We start from the raw sequence: 20,513 nt of genomic DNA on the forward strand, positions 1-20,513 counted from the left end.
GTCTTCGGGGAGTAGAAGTGGGACACTGAAGGGTGAGACACAGTAACCCCTTCCCTGAAACACCTTTTCCCCATCCTACCAGGTAGGATATCTAGAAGCTCCACACCCTCTCTTTCCCAACAAAAACACTTTCTCATGGACAATTCATTGTGAGCAGCAACGGTCTAATACCAGAGCCCTATACCTGATATGTCCCAACACCGTGGTCAGGCAAGATCAGGAAATTACTGATGATTACACACACCTGACCCCCATCACACTTCCCCCACACAGATAAAAGGCGGAGCACGAAACCACACTGATCGAGGAAAAACACACGAGGAAGCAGCAGTTTCAAGATGGCGATTTAACACAAGGAGAAAGGCAGGGAGACCGGAGAGGGTTGCAAAAGTACCCTTTACCTCTAGAAACCGCTACTTCACAAGCCTTGGAATGTGAGAAGCCTTAGACTGGGAACTGAAGATGAATAAACCTACACTACACATCAAAGGTATCCAGGGCGCCTCCTGAAGTCGATAACCCAGGCCTGGAGGAGCAATTGCCGCTGTGGTACTGTCCTTGGCTCCTGCAAGAAATCTGCGCCAGTAAAAGCAGCACAGCCGGTGAGTCGGAGGAACTTATATGAAATCAGTTTGTTTGAACCAAGGTTGCAAGCGGCAACATTGTACGAAGAAATCCATAAAAGGACAGTGTTTGAAGCACATGTGATGAGGGGTGCGAACAAGTGGAAACTAAAGGAGTGAATGTACTTTGAAAAAGCCAAATAAGATACTGGGCCTCATTAGGACCCAGGCGGTAAGGGGTTTACGGCGGCGTAAACAGCGCCGACCCTTACCGCCTGATTCCGAGGTCCCTTAGCGCCATGGAGGTTTTAACACCTGCTTTTAGCAGGTGTTAAAATCCATGGCGCTAAGGGACCTTGTTGTTAATTACGCCACCGTAATTTACGGTGGCGTAATTAACACCTTCCCCACTCCCATTATGCCCTATGGGGCAAAAATGGGAATGGGGAAGAGTAAATGGGTTAATGGGGACTTACCGCCCCACTCACCTCGGAATGGGGCGGTAACTCCGCCAACCACCATGGCGTAAACATAGTTTACGCCATGGTGGTAAAGGTACGACCCAGGCGGTAACTTACCGCCTGGGTCGTAATGAGGCCCACTGTGTACAGAGTGGTCCGGTGCCACGTAGGCGCTCATTCGAAGGGATCTGTTAGGTATCAAACTGAATGGCAACTGCATTGTAAAAAAGGGAATTTTGTATAAAAGTGGTCCTGCGACGGGTCAAGCTAAACCCTGTGCACATTCGAAAGTCTTTGATAAGTATAAAGTGAACTGCAATTGGTTGAGTGGGGTGGGGGAAATCAGGGGTGAACCATGAGTCACCAGAGAAGGAATATTTTTAGAAGCTGAAAATACCAGGATCTGAGCCAGGAAGAGGGGGTTCCACCATAATAGAAAAGGGATCTGAGCCCGGCTGAGGGGGATCCAGGGAGACGCCTCCGAATCACATAATTTATAAGAAGAAAATAATTTTCTATTTTTGTTTTGTACATCAGGCCCTTTGAATCAAGAGATTTTGATGAGAAAAGAAAAAAAGAGACTTGGGCACAGAAGGACCTGATGCTGGAATTGGAACTGTAGCCTTGTGTCGAGGAAGCCAGTATGTGTGCTCGGCTCGAGTAAACCGCCTTGCCCTGTGCTGAAAACGTGGGCAAGGGAGGCCAAGGGCCCAAACATCCTGACTTGTAATTTTGTGAACACTTCTTTCTTTTGTATGAACATTCCCAAAACTATTTGTAAATTAGCAGTAAGGATTGGCAATAGATTTTTTACTATAGGCCCTTTTATTTTGACAAGACTCCACTAGGACTACATTATTATTATTTGATGGTCGTAGCTTGCTCCTATCTGTAGATTTAGGTTTAGATATCCGTTTTTCACCCACTTCTGAAAGTTCAATAAACACCCTTGAAATGTGGTCAATTGGGTCTGTCTTACTTCAATACCATACCTTCCTTACAGGATGAATTTTTATCTACAATAGGAAAGCCCACAGAGTGACCTGATGTGTTCAGTACTGTCAGTGACAACAGACCCCAAAGAGGAAGCGAGGGTCAGGGAAACGATAGGAGGCAAGACAATTTTGTTTCTTGTAGACACTGGAGCGACTCGTTCCTCTGTTCAAGAGGAAAAGTACCCAATGGGCCTCATTACAACTGTGCCGGTCCGGAAACACTGGTGCTGGTAAGCCTACTGGCACTGATGTTTCTGGACCGGCACAGTACAACTCTGCAGGCGGGTGCCGTCCTGCCCGCAGAGTTTCACGGAAGCCCCGGCACCGTTGCAAATGGGGTCCGTGCTTCCGTGGTCCCCATTCCCCATTCCCATGGAGTCCTTTAGGGCTCCATGGGAATGGGGACTTATAAAATTACCGGCGCCTGACGACTGCCCGGCCGCTGGGGTTGTAATACCCCAGTGTTATCCGGAATTCAGGCGCTGGTAGTTTTTTTTTTTGTCTGTCATGACTGCACAGGGATTCTCTGGGGCTATGAGTTTAGTTCCTTTTCTGACGACTTACCAATTTCTATAGGAGAACATGACATGTCTATGCCACTTTTGTATTCTAGGCAGACACCAGTTAACATATTAGAACGTGACTTGATGACAAAACTAAACATGACAATGGGCCTCATTATGACCCTGCCGGTCCGGAAAGAACGGTTGTGGTAAAACCGCTGCCACCGTTCTTTCCAGACCAGCTGATTAAGAGTCCTGCAGGCGGGAGGTGTCACTCCCGCCAGGTCTGACCTGGCGGGTTTAACACCACCCGCCTGCAGGCGGACATGGAAACACTGGCTCTGTCATAGACGGAACCAGTGTTTCCATTGTCCCCATCCCCATGGAGTCCTATGGGGCTCCATGGGAATGGGGACTTACACAATTCTGCCTCCGGAATTCCCAGGTCATCGGGGTCGTAATGCCCCGGTGATTCTGGGAATCATGGAGGCGGAATGGTAATACGAGTCCGGCAGTAACCTGCTGGTTTTTATGGCTTGGTTACTGCCAGACTCGTAAGGAGGCCTAATATCTTTCACTGACAAAGGAATAGTGTGTTCCACTATAGGGATATGTTACATTAATGCAAGATAATTCATATTAGCATTTACAGGCCATAAAGCATTGGGAGGTAACACTTTAGACCCAAAAGTATTTTTGTATGGAGTAAATATTTTGTTGGCATGACTTTCTAGACTAGTAGGTAAATTGTTGAGAATATCCAAAACATTTATGTATAGTCTAGAAATACCTAGGATTGATGAAGTGGGACAGGGTATTCCTTCAGAACTAGAAGCAGCAGTATTAAAAGAGGAAAGGGTGGTTGTTCATGGAACAGATGAGGGAAGAGGATGGAGAGCAGTAATATCTCTTGGTGAAGGATACAGGCTAACCGACTTGACAGATGAAGAATTGTTCTGAGATGATTATTCAGATGATGCACTAGTATTTTTCATAAATCTCACTTATTGGATTAAAGTTGAGAATAGAGAAATATCACAGAGAATGGCACTGGTAAAAAGCAAACAGTCATTTTTTCAGGAAGATGTACAAAAGGTGCCAAGCATCTTATTGACCAACAGTCCATATGACGTGGGTCTATTGAGTGGAGCAGTAGCAATTAAAATGAAGCTTCAGCCTGGAGCAATTTTGCAATGGCAAAGCAGTATCCCATGTGCAGAGAAGCAGACAAAGCTATATTTGAGACAATTTCTGCTTTAGTACTGCAAGCAATATTGGTAGCATCAGAATCCCCTTTGTGGGGATTTATTCAGGATCTACGTCCGCTAAATAATATTGTCGAAGCAGAGTTTCCTCAGGTTCCGAATCCAGCTAAGATATTATGCAACATCCCAGCTAAATACTTTACAGTAATAGATTTAAATAACGTATTCTTTTCAATTAGCCTTCATTAGGACTGACAAGATTTGACCTTGTTTTCATATAGAAACCAGCGCTGGAAACATACAAGATTACCTCAGAGGTACTACGAGTCCCCCTCGATCTTTAATAGAGTCCTTCAGATGAACCTAGGTAATGTACAACTTGAGAGCACAATACTTCCGCAGGTAGATGATATACTAAGAAAAGTGCAGAAAAGATTCAGTTCAACCATACTAGCAGAGAAAGACTATAAAGTGGACAAAGAGAAATTACAGTACTCTCAGGAAGAGGTACTGTACATATGTAAGGGAGGCATGGTATCACAAGTATGACACTGACACAGGAGATACCATTTCAAAACCTTGATTATATTTGTGGGGTTGGAAATACTCCTACTTTGCCCTATAGCTAGGATGGGAGTAGTCTCTACCATCAAATAATAAATAAAACATGGTCCTAGTCAATCTTAGTCAAATCAAAATGGCCTATACTAACAAAACCTAATGCCTGCCCTATCTCTTATACAATAAGCGTGTACAGGGAATACGTATGCAAAGGAAAATCAACTTAAAGGATCAAGATGGCTGAGTCAGCTCTCCTCCCCACAGAGGACAGCACGTAGTAAGGCGGCCCCCGTAGACAGGATGACACACTCTGGCTCTGGTTCTCAAAACAAAGGCAGTTCAAAACATGGATCGAGGCCCTCCTGGTCTTCCATGCTAAAGCCCCTATTCTAGCATTCCAAAAGTTATTTTACAGTTTAGCAAAAGTTCACATAGATCTCCCTGCGTCAGGCCGGACCTCTGAAAGCTTTAACAGTTCACATGGGTCTACCTCAGCTGGGTTTAGACCTCGCAATCACAGTGCTTGAAGGGGTTCCCTTCCCCCAAGCTTAATACACATTCCTTAGAATGTGAAAGTCTTTTACTATAGACTTTCCATAAGACCACTTCAGCTTTCTACTCAGCTTACACTCTTGTGTTATTTGCTCAAGTGTCCCTTGATCTTGGTAGTTCAGTACCATAAGCACACATGTTCAAAGAGATCTTCCACTTTAAGCATTCAACTTTCACTTCCCCTTTTGCCGGGGTTAATCTTGACCATTACGAATTTCAGAGTTCATTCACTTTGCAGCTTTATAACAAAACATTTGACATTTCGCTGAGACTTTTCAGAGGGCTACTTCCTTTCGACGGACCACTCCACTAATCTGTATCACAGTTATCAGCCATTTAAAAGTTCATCACTGGTTAGCTTTCTTTTACATGTCATCAGCATTTGCGCAACCTTCACTTGCGAGATATACTATTGCGGCTTCAATCTTACCTTGACACAAAACGGCCTTTCATGTCCTTCACTAACTCACCAGTCATGCACGTTCCTTTCCTGTCTCTGCGGCTTTGATTCACAAGTCAAGGTTAATACCACAGGCTTGGCCTCACCTCCCCAACTCTGTCATTCACCTGGCAGGGTTGCTGGCATTCTTGAAACACAATGCAGGTTTCTTTGTGTCTGTAATTTGGCTTTCTCTGCATCTCCTTCACGGTTTCCTGGAAGCAACGACCTTCTGCAGGGATCTTCAGTGTTCCCCTACACTTTGCTCTAGTGTCTCGATCAGTCGTCCTGCTCTAGTAGATTCGCCTTTGCCCCAGAAGATCTGTTCCTTTTCGTGTTCCACCTTGCTCAGAGTGTGTCTCTATGTTCTGCTTTTTATCTATGTGAGGAGATCTAATGGGTATCTGTCAGGACACGTCCGTCTCTGCACTCTCCTCCTCCCTTATGGTCTGCATCTTGGTTCCCAACGAAAGCACTGGCTCGAAGGTTCACGTTGCGTTCCAGCTGGGGGTTGCTAAGGAAAGAATGGAACGCAATGCGCCAAGACAGGAAGTCTTGAAGGCGTGCTTTACGGTGTTTTCATACCTCCATTGGTTAAATACGGCTCGGATTCAACATGCATTGCTTCGGAATACTGTTCATCAAGCTTTGTGCCTTTCGTCTTGTCGTTTGTTTTCTTGGACCTTTTTACCCTTTTTGCCTGTTTCACAGACCTGCTACGCATTGCCCTTTTGCCTCGTTTATTTCCCGATACTGCTGACCATCTGCTCCGTTTATACTGGATTGCTTTTGCCTACGTCCCCCCCCCACCCCTGACGCTGATCCCATGGTTTTGATCCTCGCTACGGATAACGGATTGCTTCTGCCTGCAGACTTGCTTACTACGCTGTAACCGCAGCTCCACCTCTGCTACTTACCACAACCACTCCTGCCACTTACCCAGAACTGCTGTGCTTGCAATAGGTGGAGGAGCAACAGGATCTGGTTGTGCTTTAGATGCTGTTACTCACGGACAGAGCCAAGTCTCAAAATGTATCATTCATGAAACTCCGTTTTCCATTCATCCCCTTTGCGTTTACGAAAAAGATTATAGGCCCCTCTCAAATCCAACTTGGTAAAAATAACCGAGGAGCCTAACTGGTCTAGGAGAATGGAGAGGAGTGGAATGGGGTATTGATTACAGACTGTCGCAGCATTCAAATCCCTGTAATCAATACACGGTCTCAGGCACAAGATAATCCATGAAGAGCATTACCCATGGCTTTTCCAGGACTGGCAGAGGCTGAAGAAGGCCCATTGGCTTAGCCTTAGCTGTACTGCTTTGGTCACACACGCCACACACGCCACACAAGAACAAGTGCCATACTACATCCTTGTACATCAGCGGCCACCAATACCAGCGCCTAAGGAGATCGAGTGTCTTCCTTCTACCAGGATGCGCCGCTAACGTTGAATCATGGCACCACTGGAGGGCGATATTCCTGGTATGTGTAATAGGGATGTATATTTTTCCTTGAACATAGGGAAGACCCTGCACCAGATCCATGTTGTTTTCTGTTAACTTCGGCAGGGTGGACAGGACCCAATCCTCAACTAAAGTCTTCAGCGAGGACTGCATTGTACAAGCACAGACCACTTGGTTGGGTAACAACAAAGAACCATCAGAGGAACGGGAATCTGAGGGGCCATGTATACGGGAACGAGCATCCGGTTTAAAAAGCAGAGACGGACGTGACCTGACAGTATCAGATGTATGTAATTAAAGTCAAGTGCCTAACTTTGCCTGACCCAATAAGCAGAACATATCCAATGAGATATGTAAGGGTTAGCCTCTTAACTCTATGTCGCCCTCTTCCCCTGCCTAGTGTTTGTGCAGAAAGGCGAGGAAGGGGGATGTTGGGACCTTGGAGAATCCTATAAAATAGGATGGGGCACGGGTACGGGAAAGGGGGGACTACTGTGTCTCACCATCGGTTGCCTCACCCCCACTCTCCAAATACCCCTCACTCAGGTGATCCTCCCTCACTGGTCCACCCCCAGGGTCTAGATCCAAAGCCAAGCCCTGGCCACCTGAGAGAGAAATCCCCGGGGTCTAATAAGTGAGACACCCTTTGGTTTCACTCTTCCCCTATCCTTATGCAATGCAGCTGCATCCTTTTCACAGGGAAACAGGGAAAGAAAATCAGTGTTCCCCTATTCATTACCTTGTCAGTGTTCCACAGCAAAACAGTAGGGTTGCAGGTCTAAGAACCATCGCATGGATCAAGGGTTAGAGTCCTTTCGTTGACTTATCCATACCAAGGTGAGTGGTGTAAGGAAGGCATGGTATCAAACAGTGAAGACAGACAAGATTGATCACAGTTCAAGGGTGTTTACTCAACTTCAATGGGTTGGTAAAATGCCTATCTAAATCTAAAACCAAAATCTAAATATGGGAGCAAACTAGGACCATCAAATAATAATAACGCAGTCCTAGTGGACTGTCAAAATAAAAAAGGCATATACTAATAAACATATTGGCAATCCTTACTTCTAAATACAAAATGGTGTGATAACAATGTATGCAAAAGAAAAGGCCTCAAGAAATGAAATGTCAGGATAGCTGAGCAGTTGGCTTCCCTTCCCCAGGTTTGCAGCACGGGACAAAATGGCACGTGCAGGCTTTACACAGACTCTGGCTTCTCGGCCACGAGGAACAGTTTAACACATAGGCATCAGGGCCTTCCGGATCAAGTCTTTCTCGAAATGACAGTCTCTTATTGCAGAAGGCCTGATATAACAAACAAGACACACCAGTTCCTTTCTTTTGTCAGGGTTTTCGCTTTCACAAGTTCAAGACTCGTCTCCCTCGTTCGGGCTCGGACCATGGATCCCTCTAGTCAGGGCTCGGATCCTTTTTGATACCAGAATCAAAGACTTTCAAATGTGCGATGGGTTTTACTTAAACCGTCACAGGACCACTTCGATTCACTTCACACAATTTACACTTCACATCAAATTTTCTACTTTTGTTGCTTTTGTCAGGATACCGCACAGAGACCCTCGACTGAGCACATTCACATTGCCGCATGTAAGGAAGGCATGGTATCAACAGTAAAACAGACAAGTGACCACAGTTCAAGGTTCTTTATTGAACTTCAAAAAGGGTTTGAAAAATGCTGCTCTAATCCTAAATCTACAGATGACAGATGGGAGCAAGCTACTACCATCAAATAGTAATAATGCAGCCCTAATGGTGTCTTGTCAAAACAAAAGGGCCTATACTAATAAACCCATTGTCAATCCTTATCTCTAAATATAAATAGTGTGGAAAACAATGATACATAAAAGTAAGAAGTATTCAAGAAATGATATGTCAAGTTGTTCAGACCGTTGGCTTCCCTTGCCTGCGTTTTCAGCACATGCAAGGTGGTACACTTGAGTTTAGCAGGCTCTGGCTTCTCTAGCACGAGGGTGCAGTTCAAACAGTAGCATCAGGGCCTTCTGTGCCCAAGTCTCTTTGCCTTTCAGAGGGCCTGATGCAAAAATCAAACAATAAGTTCCTTTCCTCTTAGATTTTCACACATACTCAATTTCTCAGGTGATTCACTAGCCACCCCAGGATCCCCCTCAGCCGGGCTCAGATCCCCTTTAATACAATGCTTGTCAGAATTTCACATATCCAATTGCCCAGGTGATTCACGATTCACCCCGGATCCCCCTCAGTCGGGCTCAGATACGTTTCAACCAAAATGTTCAGTCTCCCTTTGCCAGACTCGGACCAACTTCAATTCAATTTAACAAAAACGTGCAATATCCCACAAGTGTCCATTTGATCTCCCTCCTTCGGGCTCGGACCAACTTTCTCTACATTGTCATTACAGTCTCCCTCCGCTGGGCTCGGAGAGACTATCTATTTTGTCATCAACTTGCTTGGCAGTATCAACATTGAAGACTTTCGATTGTGCGCAGGATTTTGCTTGACCCGTCACAGGACCACTTCAATGTACCGTTCTTTTGCCAAACTTTCACCTTCCTTAACTCTCAGTTGGACACCTTACCGAGACTTTCAAATGAGCACCCACGCAGTGCCCAACCACTCTGTCAAGGGCATCGCATCTCAGTTTCAAAGTTTAATCACTCATCTGTTGTTCACGTTTTTCTTGCGTTGGTTATCACATGCGTTTCATACACTGTTCGCTTTAGCATTCACCATACAACGTTGCCGCTTGCTGTCACACTCCAAAGCCCCGCCACGTTTTTCTCTCACTGCTATGCAGCGCTCTAGTCTTAGCGGCCCCGCCACCAATCGCCTTTATTCTTCGCTTCCACCCAGAAGCCTGCGCGTTGCAACCCTTCGCGCTAGGCTTTCGGGTGAAACGCTCCTCAGTTTTTCCTCCGTTCTGTTTCCGTTCTGTTTCCCTCGAGCTTTCTCTGCTTAGTTTCTCTCTCCCCTGGCCCTGCCGGCCGTATATCTGCTTACCTGTCTCGCTCGCTCTTCTCTCCTCCAGGCGGCATCTCCAGGCTCCCCTCCAGGCGGCATCTCCAGGCTCTCCTCCAGGCGGCATCTCCAGGCCCTCTCCAGGCTGCATTTCCAAGGCTCCCACGCACTTCACTCAGAGGGGGTTTTTATGCCGGAAGGCTTTCCCCCCCGATAGTTTGTTCCGGTAGAGGGGCCCCCCTTGACCTCTTTGATTTAGGCCAGGGTGGCTTCCTACCGAGGCAGACCCTATCCACCTCGGAAGAAAAAGGCCCTGTGGAAGAAAAGACTCCAACAACCTACGGACACTGAGATACCAGGTGAGGAGTGGGCGGAAGGGCTGGATCAGGAAGGAGGGTCGAATCCTACTAGCGCTGACACTTGCAACCTTGGCTTCAACACAGACCGGTCTGGTATCAGTCTCCCCAACTCACCGGCTGTGTTGATTTCACTGATGCTGTTTTGTTATAGGAGCCAAGGACAGTACCACAGCGGCAAGCGTTTATCCCCGCCTTGACTATCGACGCAGGAGACCCCAGGGTACCTCAGACACACAAAATAGGGATCTTCAGCTTGGTTTCCTGGTCTTGCGCTTTCTATTCAAGGGTTTGTTAAAGTAACAGTTCCTCATCGAAAAGGCCAAGGACACTGCCCTCCTTGCAATCCCCTTCTGTTTTTCTGTCTTTCTCCTTCTATTGAACTGCCATCTTGGAACTGCTGCTACCTCGTGTGCTTTGCTCAGTGTGCTCTCGTGCTCCGCCTTTTATCCATGTGGGGAAGTGTAATGGAAGCCAGATGTGTGTGATGGTCAGTAATTGCCCAACTCTGCCCGACCATTGTATTGCGACTTTTCAGGTATACGGCTCCGGGTTAGTCAGTTTTCTCTTATAGCGATCTGAGAAAGTGGTTGTGTTGTGAAGGGGGGGGGGGGTTGAGTGATTGGTCACTGTCAGACATATTCACTATTCTGGCCTGTGTATCTGGTATGTTGTATTGCCCAATTGGTGTCCCTGTGTACATTGATAGTTTGATGTGTGAGAGGGACTTGTTTATGAACTGGTTCCGTAGATTGTTGAGCACTTTGTGACAGTGTAGTTGAGTGATGGCCATTTGATTTACACTTTTGACATTGCATGCCATGGCAAGGTGTGGTGATCAGGTGACATGGAGTGTGGGCTGGTTTAGGTGACATACCAGCCTTTAGAGGTGTACTTTGCCATGGTGTTAGTGACATGCTACATCTTCCATGTGCTACTTTTGTGCACACAAGATTGAGTTGGTTTAAGTTCTAAGGGATGCACACAATGTGGCACTTCCAAGGACAGGTTCTCAGGGTAGAGAGGTTGAGACAGAGGATTGTCCATTTGTTATCATCGATTGTCACCTGTATGTGCCAGGGCTGTGTGCACTCCGCAGAGTACGGATTTTAGGTGAAAAATGGTGCCACAAGCTGGGTACGGGCCCCCTCACCATGTGCCCTTTCCCCTCCCATGCCAAGCCGATGTGCATGTGGTTGGGGATAAGGGGGCACCGCCATGACCACCGGTATACCACGCTGTGTTGCAATGTTTTGCAGGACACATGCAGCCACAATGATCTGCACACTACTGGTGGTGCATATAGTAGCTCACCAGCAGAGGGGTCAAGGGAGCGGAAGCGTGACTTTAGCACCCAAAATGTGCGCTCCATTATGGCCCTAGTTGCAGTATGGGCTACGTTGTATCTGACCTGGGGTGGCGTGGTGGAGTTCCGTATTGGCGTCATCATGTACGTGCTCAGAGGATAGACACTGTCCCCTGTGGAGATGAGATGTGTTGTCAGTGGTGTGGTTTTGTCTGTGTGAGTCATGCATGCATTTGCAGGGCCTTTTGTACTCACCAATGAGCCATGTGTGGCCATGCCTCCCAGCTTCCAGGTGTTAGGAAAGATTTCTTAATTGTAGGTAATTTTCCTTCCATGTGGCAACTCCTAAACTTTTTGCTGTTGTTTTACACCCTGATCTAGACTTTGCCAGAGAAGTGCAGCCTTCCGCCGCACTCCTCTGGGCTTTCGCTCCATTCTTACGGGGAAACTGACATGCCCTTATGACAGTCAGTACCGGGAAACGTTGTTTTACGTAGTTCTTTTCTCATGTTGCAGCTTTCGCGCAACATGACACAAGAGGACACTGTAAGCTAAGTTACTGCTCTCTTGGGTCTCTAGTCACTCTACAGGCCCTAGACACTCCCTTTGGATTGTTAACAAACGGTGCAAGTGAATCACGGACAGGACTGGTGGCAGCGATCGTTTCTTTGTGTTTTGGGCTCCTTTTGGCTGTTTAAGCACGTTTCTCACGCTTAGCCCAAAATGGTGGCCTGGCTTCCAAAATGGCCAGACCACGAGGCTCTTTGTCCTGCCCGCTGACCGTCTTGCCCCCTTCACCTTCCCCAGGTCGAGCCGACCCATGGCCTTCCTTATTTGGGCATGTACTTTCCCGCGAAACACAGATGCTTTCGCGGGCTTCTGCATGCCTTGTGTGTGCCTCCAGGATGTGGGCTGGGATGTCTGGTCCCAATACATATCCTGGGTACCAGAGAGTCTAGTGTGTCTTGAATGCCTGGGACCACCGTGGTCCGTGATAGGTCCACAAATGGTGTGAGTGTTTTGTGAGCAGATCTCCCATTGGGTCCTCTTGTTAGGACACCTACCTGTGCTGGGCGGCGGGGCCCTGGGGGGCGTACTGGTTCCTGGCGTTTGTACCCACGTCTTAGATTGTGGGGAAGACGCGTCGCTCCGGGCACAGTTTCCCGGCGGATTTGCTCTGTCCTGGCCCGTGTGGGGCACGGTTGTCGTTCGCGCATCGGTTCGAACGGGTTTGCGTTCCAAACCTCGTTCGCGCGGCGACGCCTACTCGCGCATGCGCATTGCCGCGCGATTCAAGCCTCGTTCTCACACAGGACCGCTATTTAAGCAATCCGAATTGGTATTCCCATCGCGTCTCAACGCGGTTGGTTCCCTTCCGCCACGCTCCCTGGTTCCGTGATCCGTTGGTCCTGATCCAGTGCCTGGGCCTTGTCCTTTCTTGCCCCAACTCCCCTCTCTGGCCTTTCCTTTCCCTTCCTGTCCTCTTGTGTACTCCTGTCTCCTTCCTGGGGGTCCTCCCTGCTTCCATCCTTGCCTGTATTGCCCGCCTCCTGCTGAGTCTCCTGTGGCCCTGGACTGCCTCTCCAGCTCCCCGTCTTGTTACCTTGGACCCCGGCTTACCTGCACCTGTATCTTAGACTCTTTGCTTACCGGCATTGATTCCTTGGACTCTCAGCTTGCCGGTATAAGCTACCTTATACCATCCTGGATAACTGCTTGGGATACTTTGCCGATACCTGCCAACAACATCTACGACCTTCCCAGTCAGTGCTTGCACTGTTCTGACGCCACGTTAATCTTGGGAAGCGTCATCCGTGGCGTCAGGAGCGGGCCCCAGTTCAATCCTGTATTACAGGACGGATCCGGGGTTGGTTCTTTACGTTACTACTCTTCAGTTGCGAAGACTTCATCAGCTACGAGTCTACCTCTACCACGACCTGGCTACCTCAGCACGCAAGACTTCTGGTGATACAGGTACGCCCCGTCCTCGGGATACGCAACTTAACACCTCTCCGTTTTGGCACGAAAGGAACTCTGGATAAGAGGAGGCTGGAAACACCACTACCATGTCGATCTCCTGAGTTCTCACGAACGACAGATACAGGAGCCAAGTATCCTGCAACTAAGAGGCTGAACCGAGGAATCTCTGGTGGCCCGCTGAAGGACTGCTCCTCTGCACTGCTGTCGCCCTGTGAGACCATTCTGCCTCTGATCGAACGAGAAGGCCTGTTCTGGTACTTCGACCCTTTGGAATAGTGGGAACAACTATTCTCGGCATCTTCATCATCTCCTGCACGCAAGCCTTCGGAAGTGTCTCTGGGCCATCCAGTGGACTGACCAGCCTACACAGGAGACTTGCTCTGTTACCGCTGTCAAGTTGTGCTGTATTCCGAGTCCTTAGCACTCTCACACGATTCGTACACTTGGCATTCTCAGGTCTGAAGTGAGAAGTGTGCATTGGGCTGAAATACACACGGCTGCTGTGTTGCCCTGCTGTGGTAACAATCTGTGCGGGTTCACTGCGTTTGGGACATCCTCAACTCTAACTTCTGCTGCCGCGAAATCTACACGACGCTGAGACGTCCCCTGCTCGTATCTGAGCCTGCCAGCACTGAAACTGACGCGGAGAAGCCTGGGTCTGCCTGCATCGGGGACCGGTGAGTAGCAACGATATGAACCGGTCGCCCTCCAGCAGTCGCCTGTAGCTTTTCCTCGCCTTGTTAAACAGCACACCTTTTTCGCACTCGCGCCCTGCTTCTGCCCACAAGTGAAGGACGCGCTTGAGTAGCAGAGATCTGTTCGTCCTCCTTTGTTCACCGCTCTGAACTGCCTGATTTCATTGAAGAGACTCCTCATGATCCGTTGGCACCAGCGTGTGCAGCTACTTTTGAGCACAAGGCTCCACTCTTCGTAGGGCTCCGACTTCCTTCTTGTTAGGTGGCGAACTGGGTCTAACGATTACTTGCACTGCCTGTTTTCCTCCCCATCTAGGTGGTCTGCATATTTCGTGCTTCTAACTCTTTAGACCCTTCGGTAATTGTATATATATTGTATTTGATTGTGATGTGTTGGTTTACTTCAGTTTTATCGTGATTCTTTACTATGGTCAATATTACAAAGGCCTTGTAATAAATGCGTCTATATTTTTAATATAACACCTGCTTGGAGTGATTTCTAAGTGTCCTTGCTTTGTGTGCTAATTGCGGGCTTTCAGTCACCCTCCCCCCTCTTGCGACCTAGTCTTGACCGCTGCCATTGCTACCCTGATTGGTCTGGCTTGTCCAGAGGTTACCCTGTTCCAAGAAACTAGGCTGGCCTTCTGAACCTCTGCCCCTCCAGGACAGAGTTCAGAAATCCATCTTAACACCAGGGCCCGCTCTAGGGGTGACATTCTGAATATTAAACTGTCATGGGTGTACCCAGGATAGTTGGCATATACAGAGGTAATGATTCCCTTGGCATCACATACAACCTGCACGTTGATGTAATGCCAGTGCTTGTGATTGCGATAGATGTGCTACATGGGTGCAATTGATGGCACCAAGCACTTTAGGGAAGTGCACCACCCCGTAAAAGTCCTGGACCATGGCCTGCCTTTCTGTGGGTGTTCTGGGCATGTATATGTGCCTGCGGACTGAGGGGCGTGCAGTCATGATAGCCAACACTTGTAGGCAGCGTCACTGCGTGGCCTGGGAGAGGCCCCCAACAATGGCAGTTGTCTGCTGAAATTACCCAGTGGGCAAAGAATGCAGTACATTGAGCACCTTCTCCAAGGGGCTCAGTGCTTGGGAGCACAGGGTGGGTGATGTGAGGTCATCTTCCCACTCTGTGGCCAGGTCTAATATGATATGAGGTGGAAACCTATGCCTGGCATAGACCTGGTCATCCCAAAAAGGCTGGTCCTGGGTAAAATAATGCGTGCCCTGGCTAGCCTCCTCCTCTTGCGGTATCCCACGATCGTGGCTGCGAAAAATGGTACATTCATCGTAGCTGCGTTTTGCATGCAAGCGCCTGTTTTTCCGCACAATTTTATTCCATGAATCGGGCCCTTAGTCTGTCAGTCAAAAGTAAACTACTATCCGTGTCAAAAACTATGCTTGCCCTCACTTCTACAAAGTAGTAGGGGTGTGGGATTTGGCCAATGTAAGTGTTCAAAGCAAAGTCAATGTGAATATGTAGCTATTCCACGGCTCCCTTCCCTAAGTTCAAGACACTCACGGTAAGAAAGATCCCCTAGTTCTCAGGATTCACTTGGCAAAACTCACATACCTTTTCTTATCTGGATTCACATCTTCACAGGGTCTCTGAGGCTCCCCTTGTCCAAAGCTTAGACCCCCTGGTTATCCTTCAATGTTCCAATGGTCAAAGTTGGTTTCCAAACACAAAAGTAAATTTCACAACAGTTCCATCTCTTTAACATGCAAAACCAAGCCCTCTTATACTTATCACTCCCCTGCACCCCTGGTTGTGGCACAGTTTGCAGACCGCACGGTCCACCCATTACAGATTCAGGCAACTAGGTGCCTAGCTTTGCTTAAGTCTCTTGGTTGGTTTTTAAGGTAGGGTCTCTTCGGCCCTCATCAACCTCCTCCCTGGGAACCACCACAATGCTTCTCAACTATCCTCATTCATTCACAGATTAGGGTGGGGTCTCTTCGACCTCCTAGATCAGCCTCCCACGGGGGCCACCCCAATGCTTCACAAAGCACCCAATTCCTTCCACAGTTTCATTAGGCCTCTCAGGGTTCCCTTCCCCAAGCTTAGGCCCTCTTGTTTCAATGGTTAAGCACAAATGTATAAAACACAAAGTTCACTCACTATGGGCCTCATTACAAGTTTGCCGGCCCGATAACGGTGCCGGTAAGCTGCTGGCACCGTTGTTAATGGACTGGCAAACTACGGGTTCTTCTCGCGGGTGCCTTTCCGCCCACCAGGTCTGACCTGGCGGGCGGACCGGCACCCGCGAGCAGACCTCGGACGGATGCACCGGCAACAATCAGGAATGGTTCCGGTGCGTCCGGCCTCCCCATTCCCATGGAGTCCAATGGGGCTCAAATGGGAATGGAGAGTAATAATTACTGGCAACCGGCAATGTGGATTTACGGGTCCGTCGGGGCTGGAATGCCCCGGTAAGTCCCCATTGCTGGGTGACGGTCAATTCATGACTCCGGTATTTACCGGCACGGCTACCGTCAGACTCATAATGAGGCCCAATATCTCTTTATTCGTCTTTGCAGCTTTGCTCTTACTTCAAGTTCATGTAGCTTCCTTATTGTCATGGAGGTTTCAAAAGGATTCCTATTATGCTCACACTTTGGTCACGCACAGCTCCCCTGCTGCAGCGATGCTTCTTCAAAAGGATTTTTATTTGGCTCCCACTTTGCTCGCGCACTGCTCCACTGCTGGAGCGATGCTTCTTTTCCTTCACAGAGACTTTCAAATGAGTTGTTACGCTCACCTGGCTCCCACAGGGGCGTCGGTCGGACCCAGACTGCTGCGGCCTCCACCCACGTGATGCATAGTGCAGCGATGACTGACTGGATCTGCCCTCCTAATCTTGTCTGCTTTGCCCGTAGAAATATTCTCCTACAAGTGGAGAGATAGATTTAGCCACTTGTGGATTCAAGTGATAGCACCCCCACAGTCCTCCCCACTAATCACCTCTGAAGCGCCCTCTCAGCAATCTCACCTTATATTCTTGAAGGATGAGCTCTCCATCCTGCGAAGCATGCAGGGGCGCGTTGATGACCAGTTACTTCACTGGCCTGAAGATATTGGAAGAGTTGTAGACGAATCCTGACTCCAAAAGGTCCTGGCGAAGAGCTATATGTATATAGTTCGTAAGAGTTCAAAATGTCTGGAATTCACTCCTGTCCAATTCCTCTTTTATCTTGCAGCTTTGACCCAATAAGAAGATTGACAGTTGAAAGCGCTCCAATAAAAGTCTGTGTTACCCAAAACTGTCCGGTAAATAACGCCAAGGGTTAAACTTGCTGCTTTCTCCTTATCTTACAGATGCGGCATTAGAAGATGTGGTGTGCTGAAGAATTATACCTCCGGCGGTAAAATCAGGTAAGCATATGGCGGCTAAAGAGATTGTCTCTGTTCTCTCTGCTCACCTTGTTGTCTCTTGTCCCCCTTAGGTGATTCAGCGATGTTAAAATGGAGACAGCGCCGGATCGAAGAGATGTTGCGTGGAACGGTGAGTATGGCGCAGTGCTGCTGCTGGCGATGCGACGCGTTTAAAAAACAAAGTCTTTCCTCTGGTTTGAAGATGCGATGAATCCGGAATCGGGTAAGAAATCAGCTAATACTCTTGTTCTAACCTTTGCTTCTTTCCTTCTTTCTAGGTGCTCCAGGTTCGAGGCGGGCGTGGCAGAAGGCTGGGTGCTGCTGCTGGCACGGTGAGCATTACGCTGCTGGATGCAGAAAAACGCGAAGCGTGTGCTGCTCTTCGGGCGTGGTTTAAATAGCCTCCAAAGTAGTCCCAGGTAGGTATTCCTCCCCGACCACACCCGAGTAACAAAATAGTCCCTAGGGTAAAGTAGTCCATTCCAGGCCTCACATGGGCTTGATCTTCTTGCAGCATGGTCTGCATCAGGTAAGTGTGCACCTATGAGCCTGGCGCCTATGGCGCCAGGACTGATGTCCCATATGAGCCTGGCGCCGTAGGCGCCAGGACTGAACCCAGACAGCCCCTAGCAGGGGTTGCTGGGTTTTCTCAAGGCGACATGATGCCTGCTCCCTGGGCTGGTGGACGTGGTCTGGATGCCTGGGGGTATGCATCATGACACGAGTATACCATTATACCTGCCCTCTCTGCTACTTAATATCCTTTCATACAGTCTTTTTCATTGTTCATAACTCAGCGGAATCCCGATGGCTCTCGGGAACGAGTGCTCTTTCACTCGCGATCACTCTGCTACAAAGTATACAGTCTTTTCTTAATGAGTGCTGGGTTTCTTTCACTTCAGAAACTCACCAGTCATGGTTTTCGCTGCTCCTTCCTTTAGCGGCTTTGCCGCCTGAGGTCAGGGTCTTTCCACCTGCCACTCATACCATCCTGGGTCCTCTGCTTTGCCAAGGGGAGCGAGCACCTCTCTGGCCACACCGAGTCTGGTATTAATGCGCCCCACAGCTCCCGTCTGGCAATTCCTTGCGGTACTCGGGAGATGCAACCTTCTCACCACGATTTCTCCTGCTACACTCAGCAGTTTTACAGCATCCCAGTTTTTTCGATCTCCGTGGTCTTGGTTTGGGCAGCCCTGTCTCTGCTGCCTCTCCCGCTTGCTGTTCTACTCGCTCTACTCACTCTCTTTGTCAAACATGTGTGTTCCTTTTATATCCATCTGAGTAGTTAACAGGCTGCAGGTGGGCATAGTTGAAATCAATTGCCTGACCCTGTCTGGTTTTGTTAGTGGGACATGTCTATCAGGGAAGTTGAGGTGGCTTGATCTGCATCTTCCTCGTTCCAGGACGACAGCGGCGTTTCTCATGGGAAATCAGCAATTCTCTTTCTTCAACTCAGTCTTTGCATAGTGTTTGGGGGAAAGGAGGAGTGTGTGTTTAAACATACCCTATATAGGCTGAGGGGGCCGGGGTGGTCTTGGAAAGGTCAACATCAAGAAAGGGGGTGATACCATGTCTCACACTTGGGTATTTAGCTCCCCAATCTCCAAGGACCCTCCACCCAGGTGATCCTCCATCGCTATCCCAACCCCAGGGTCAGGATCTAAAAGCGATGGCCTTTCCCTGTCGACCTGCATAGAGGACCCAAGGGGAGTAGGAGTGAGAATACCCTCAGGTTTCTCACACCTGCCAGAAAAGGCATTCCAAAGAGAGAGAATCATGTCCAGAATCCTTAAAGAGTACTTAGGACTTTTGTGATTCCAAGGTGAGGCAAACAAATTATGTATGTTGAAAACGGAGGAGGGTTATATGCTAAAAAAAAAAAAAAAAAAAAATATATATATATATCACTAAATGAGTGGCTAAAAAGGGAACTGATGTTTTTATTGCAAAGGCCAGGTACGCACCAGACAGATCTGGAACCCTGCAGGTTAAAGTATAGTAAAGAGGGGCTGTGAAAGCAAAGGCAGTCAAGAAAACTAATGTGCCATTCAGATTTGCAGTTGATGATTTACTGAATGTTCAAAGCCTCCAGTACCTTTTTGTTATCGGACAGAATGTTCTTCAGTGCTCCCTCATCAAGATCCCCAATCCAATTGTAATAACTGCCAAAATAAAAATAGGTTGGTTAGACGAGAGCGACAAAAAGTGAAACTCAACTGAGCCAATGGGTGGTTAACAAAGCATTATGAAAAAAATAAATAGGGAAACAAAGTATGCTTTGTACAAAGTAAAACGTCATGTAGAAATATTTTAGAAAAAACATCAAACACATATCTAACAAGTAGAACAAAATGACACCGGATGTATCAGAGTGTTATTCAGATTACAGCATTAAAAAAAGATTAGCAGTAAATGATGTTCAAGGGATGCAGGGAGTGGAACTTTAATCACACTTAAGGAGAAACATAAGTGTGAAGGAGGAGAAGGTTCTGATAAACAACAAAAAAGCACACACAAAAATAAAGTGGACACAAGAAGAGCCAAGTGTGTCAAATGTGAGGGGTGAGTGGAAGTAAGCTGCGGCAATTAAAATATCTGATGTTTGTAACAATCCTTCAGATGGCGTCACTTTTACCCAGGAGGGAGTACCTTTCCATGAGACTAGGGTGGTGAGGCCGCTCATCGAGAGTCCCGTAGGGGTGGTAAAATGCGGGAACACCTCACAGGGAGAAAATCCCCAGCTGGGGACAAGGATGCAACTCTGGAAAAAAACCATTGTCATATCCCAACCTTATAACATAACTACGTCACCCAAGTCTTCTCAACACATAGTTAATTCAGAACTATGTACTACTGTACTAGTTTCGACATTGTGTCAACAACAAGTACTGGGACAAAAATAAATTCAAGAACACTCCTGTAAAGCACAAGGACTATTAAATCAGTTACTGACAATTGGGCTGATGCTGCATCAGAAAGGACTTGGCTAACAGCAAGAAAGGACGAAGGAGACAAAGGAGAAAAAGGAGAAGGAGAAGAAGGAAACTACCAGAGAGTCGAGAAGTAGAAGCTGAAGCTAG

The 20,513-nt window shown here is 47.9% G+C and overlaps 1 protein-coding gene across 6 annotated transcripts in view; it reads right to left on the reverse strand.

The window, feature by feature from the left end:
* ABRAXAS1 (abraxas 1, BRCA1 A complex subunit) overlaps positions 1-20,513 on the reverse strand; it is a 403,189-nt gene that overhangs the window by 332,947 nt on the left and 49,729 nt on the right. For all 6 annotated transcript variants that reach the window (XM_069630387.1, XM_069630392.1, XM_069630388.1 and 3 more), the window contains one exon: positions 19,529-19,595. In XM_069630387.1, the coding sequence (XP_069486488.1) occupies positions 19,529-19,595 (67 nt within the window). The remainder of the gene's footprint in view (positions 1-19,528; positions 19,596-20,513) is intronic.

The sequence above is a fragment of the Ambystoma mexicanum genome, chromosome 6q (assembly GCF_040938575.1).
Source record: "Ambystoma mexicanum isolate Mex_15411 chromosome 6q, UKY_AmexF1_1, whole genome shotgun sequence".
Lineage (NCBI taxonomy): Eukaryota > Metazoa > Chordata > Amphibia > Caudata > Ambystomatidae > Ambystoma > Ambystoma mexicanum.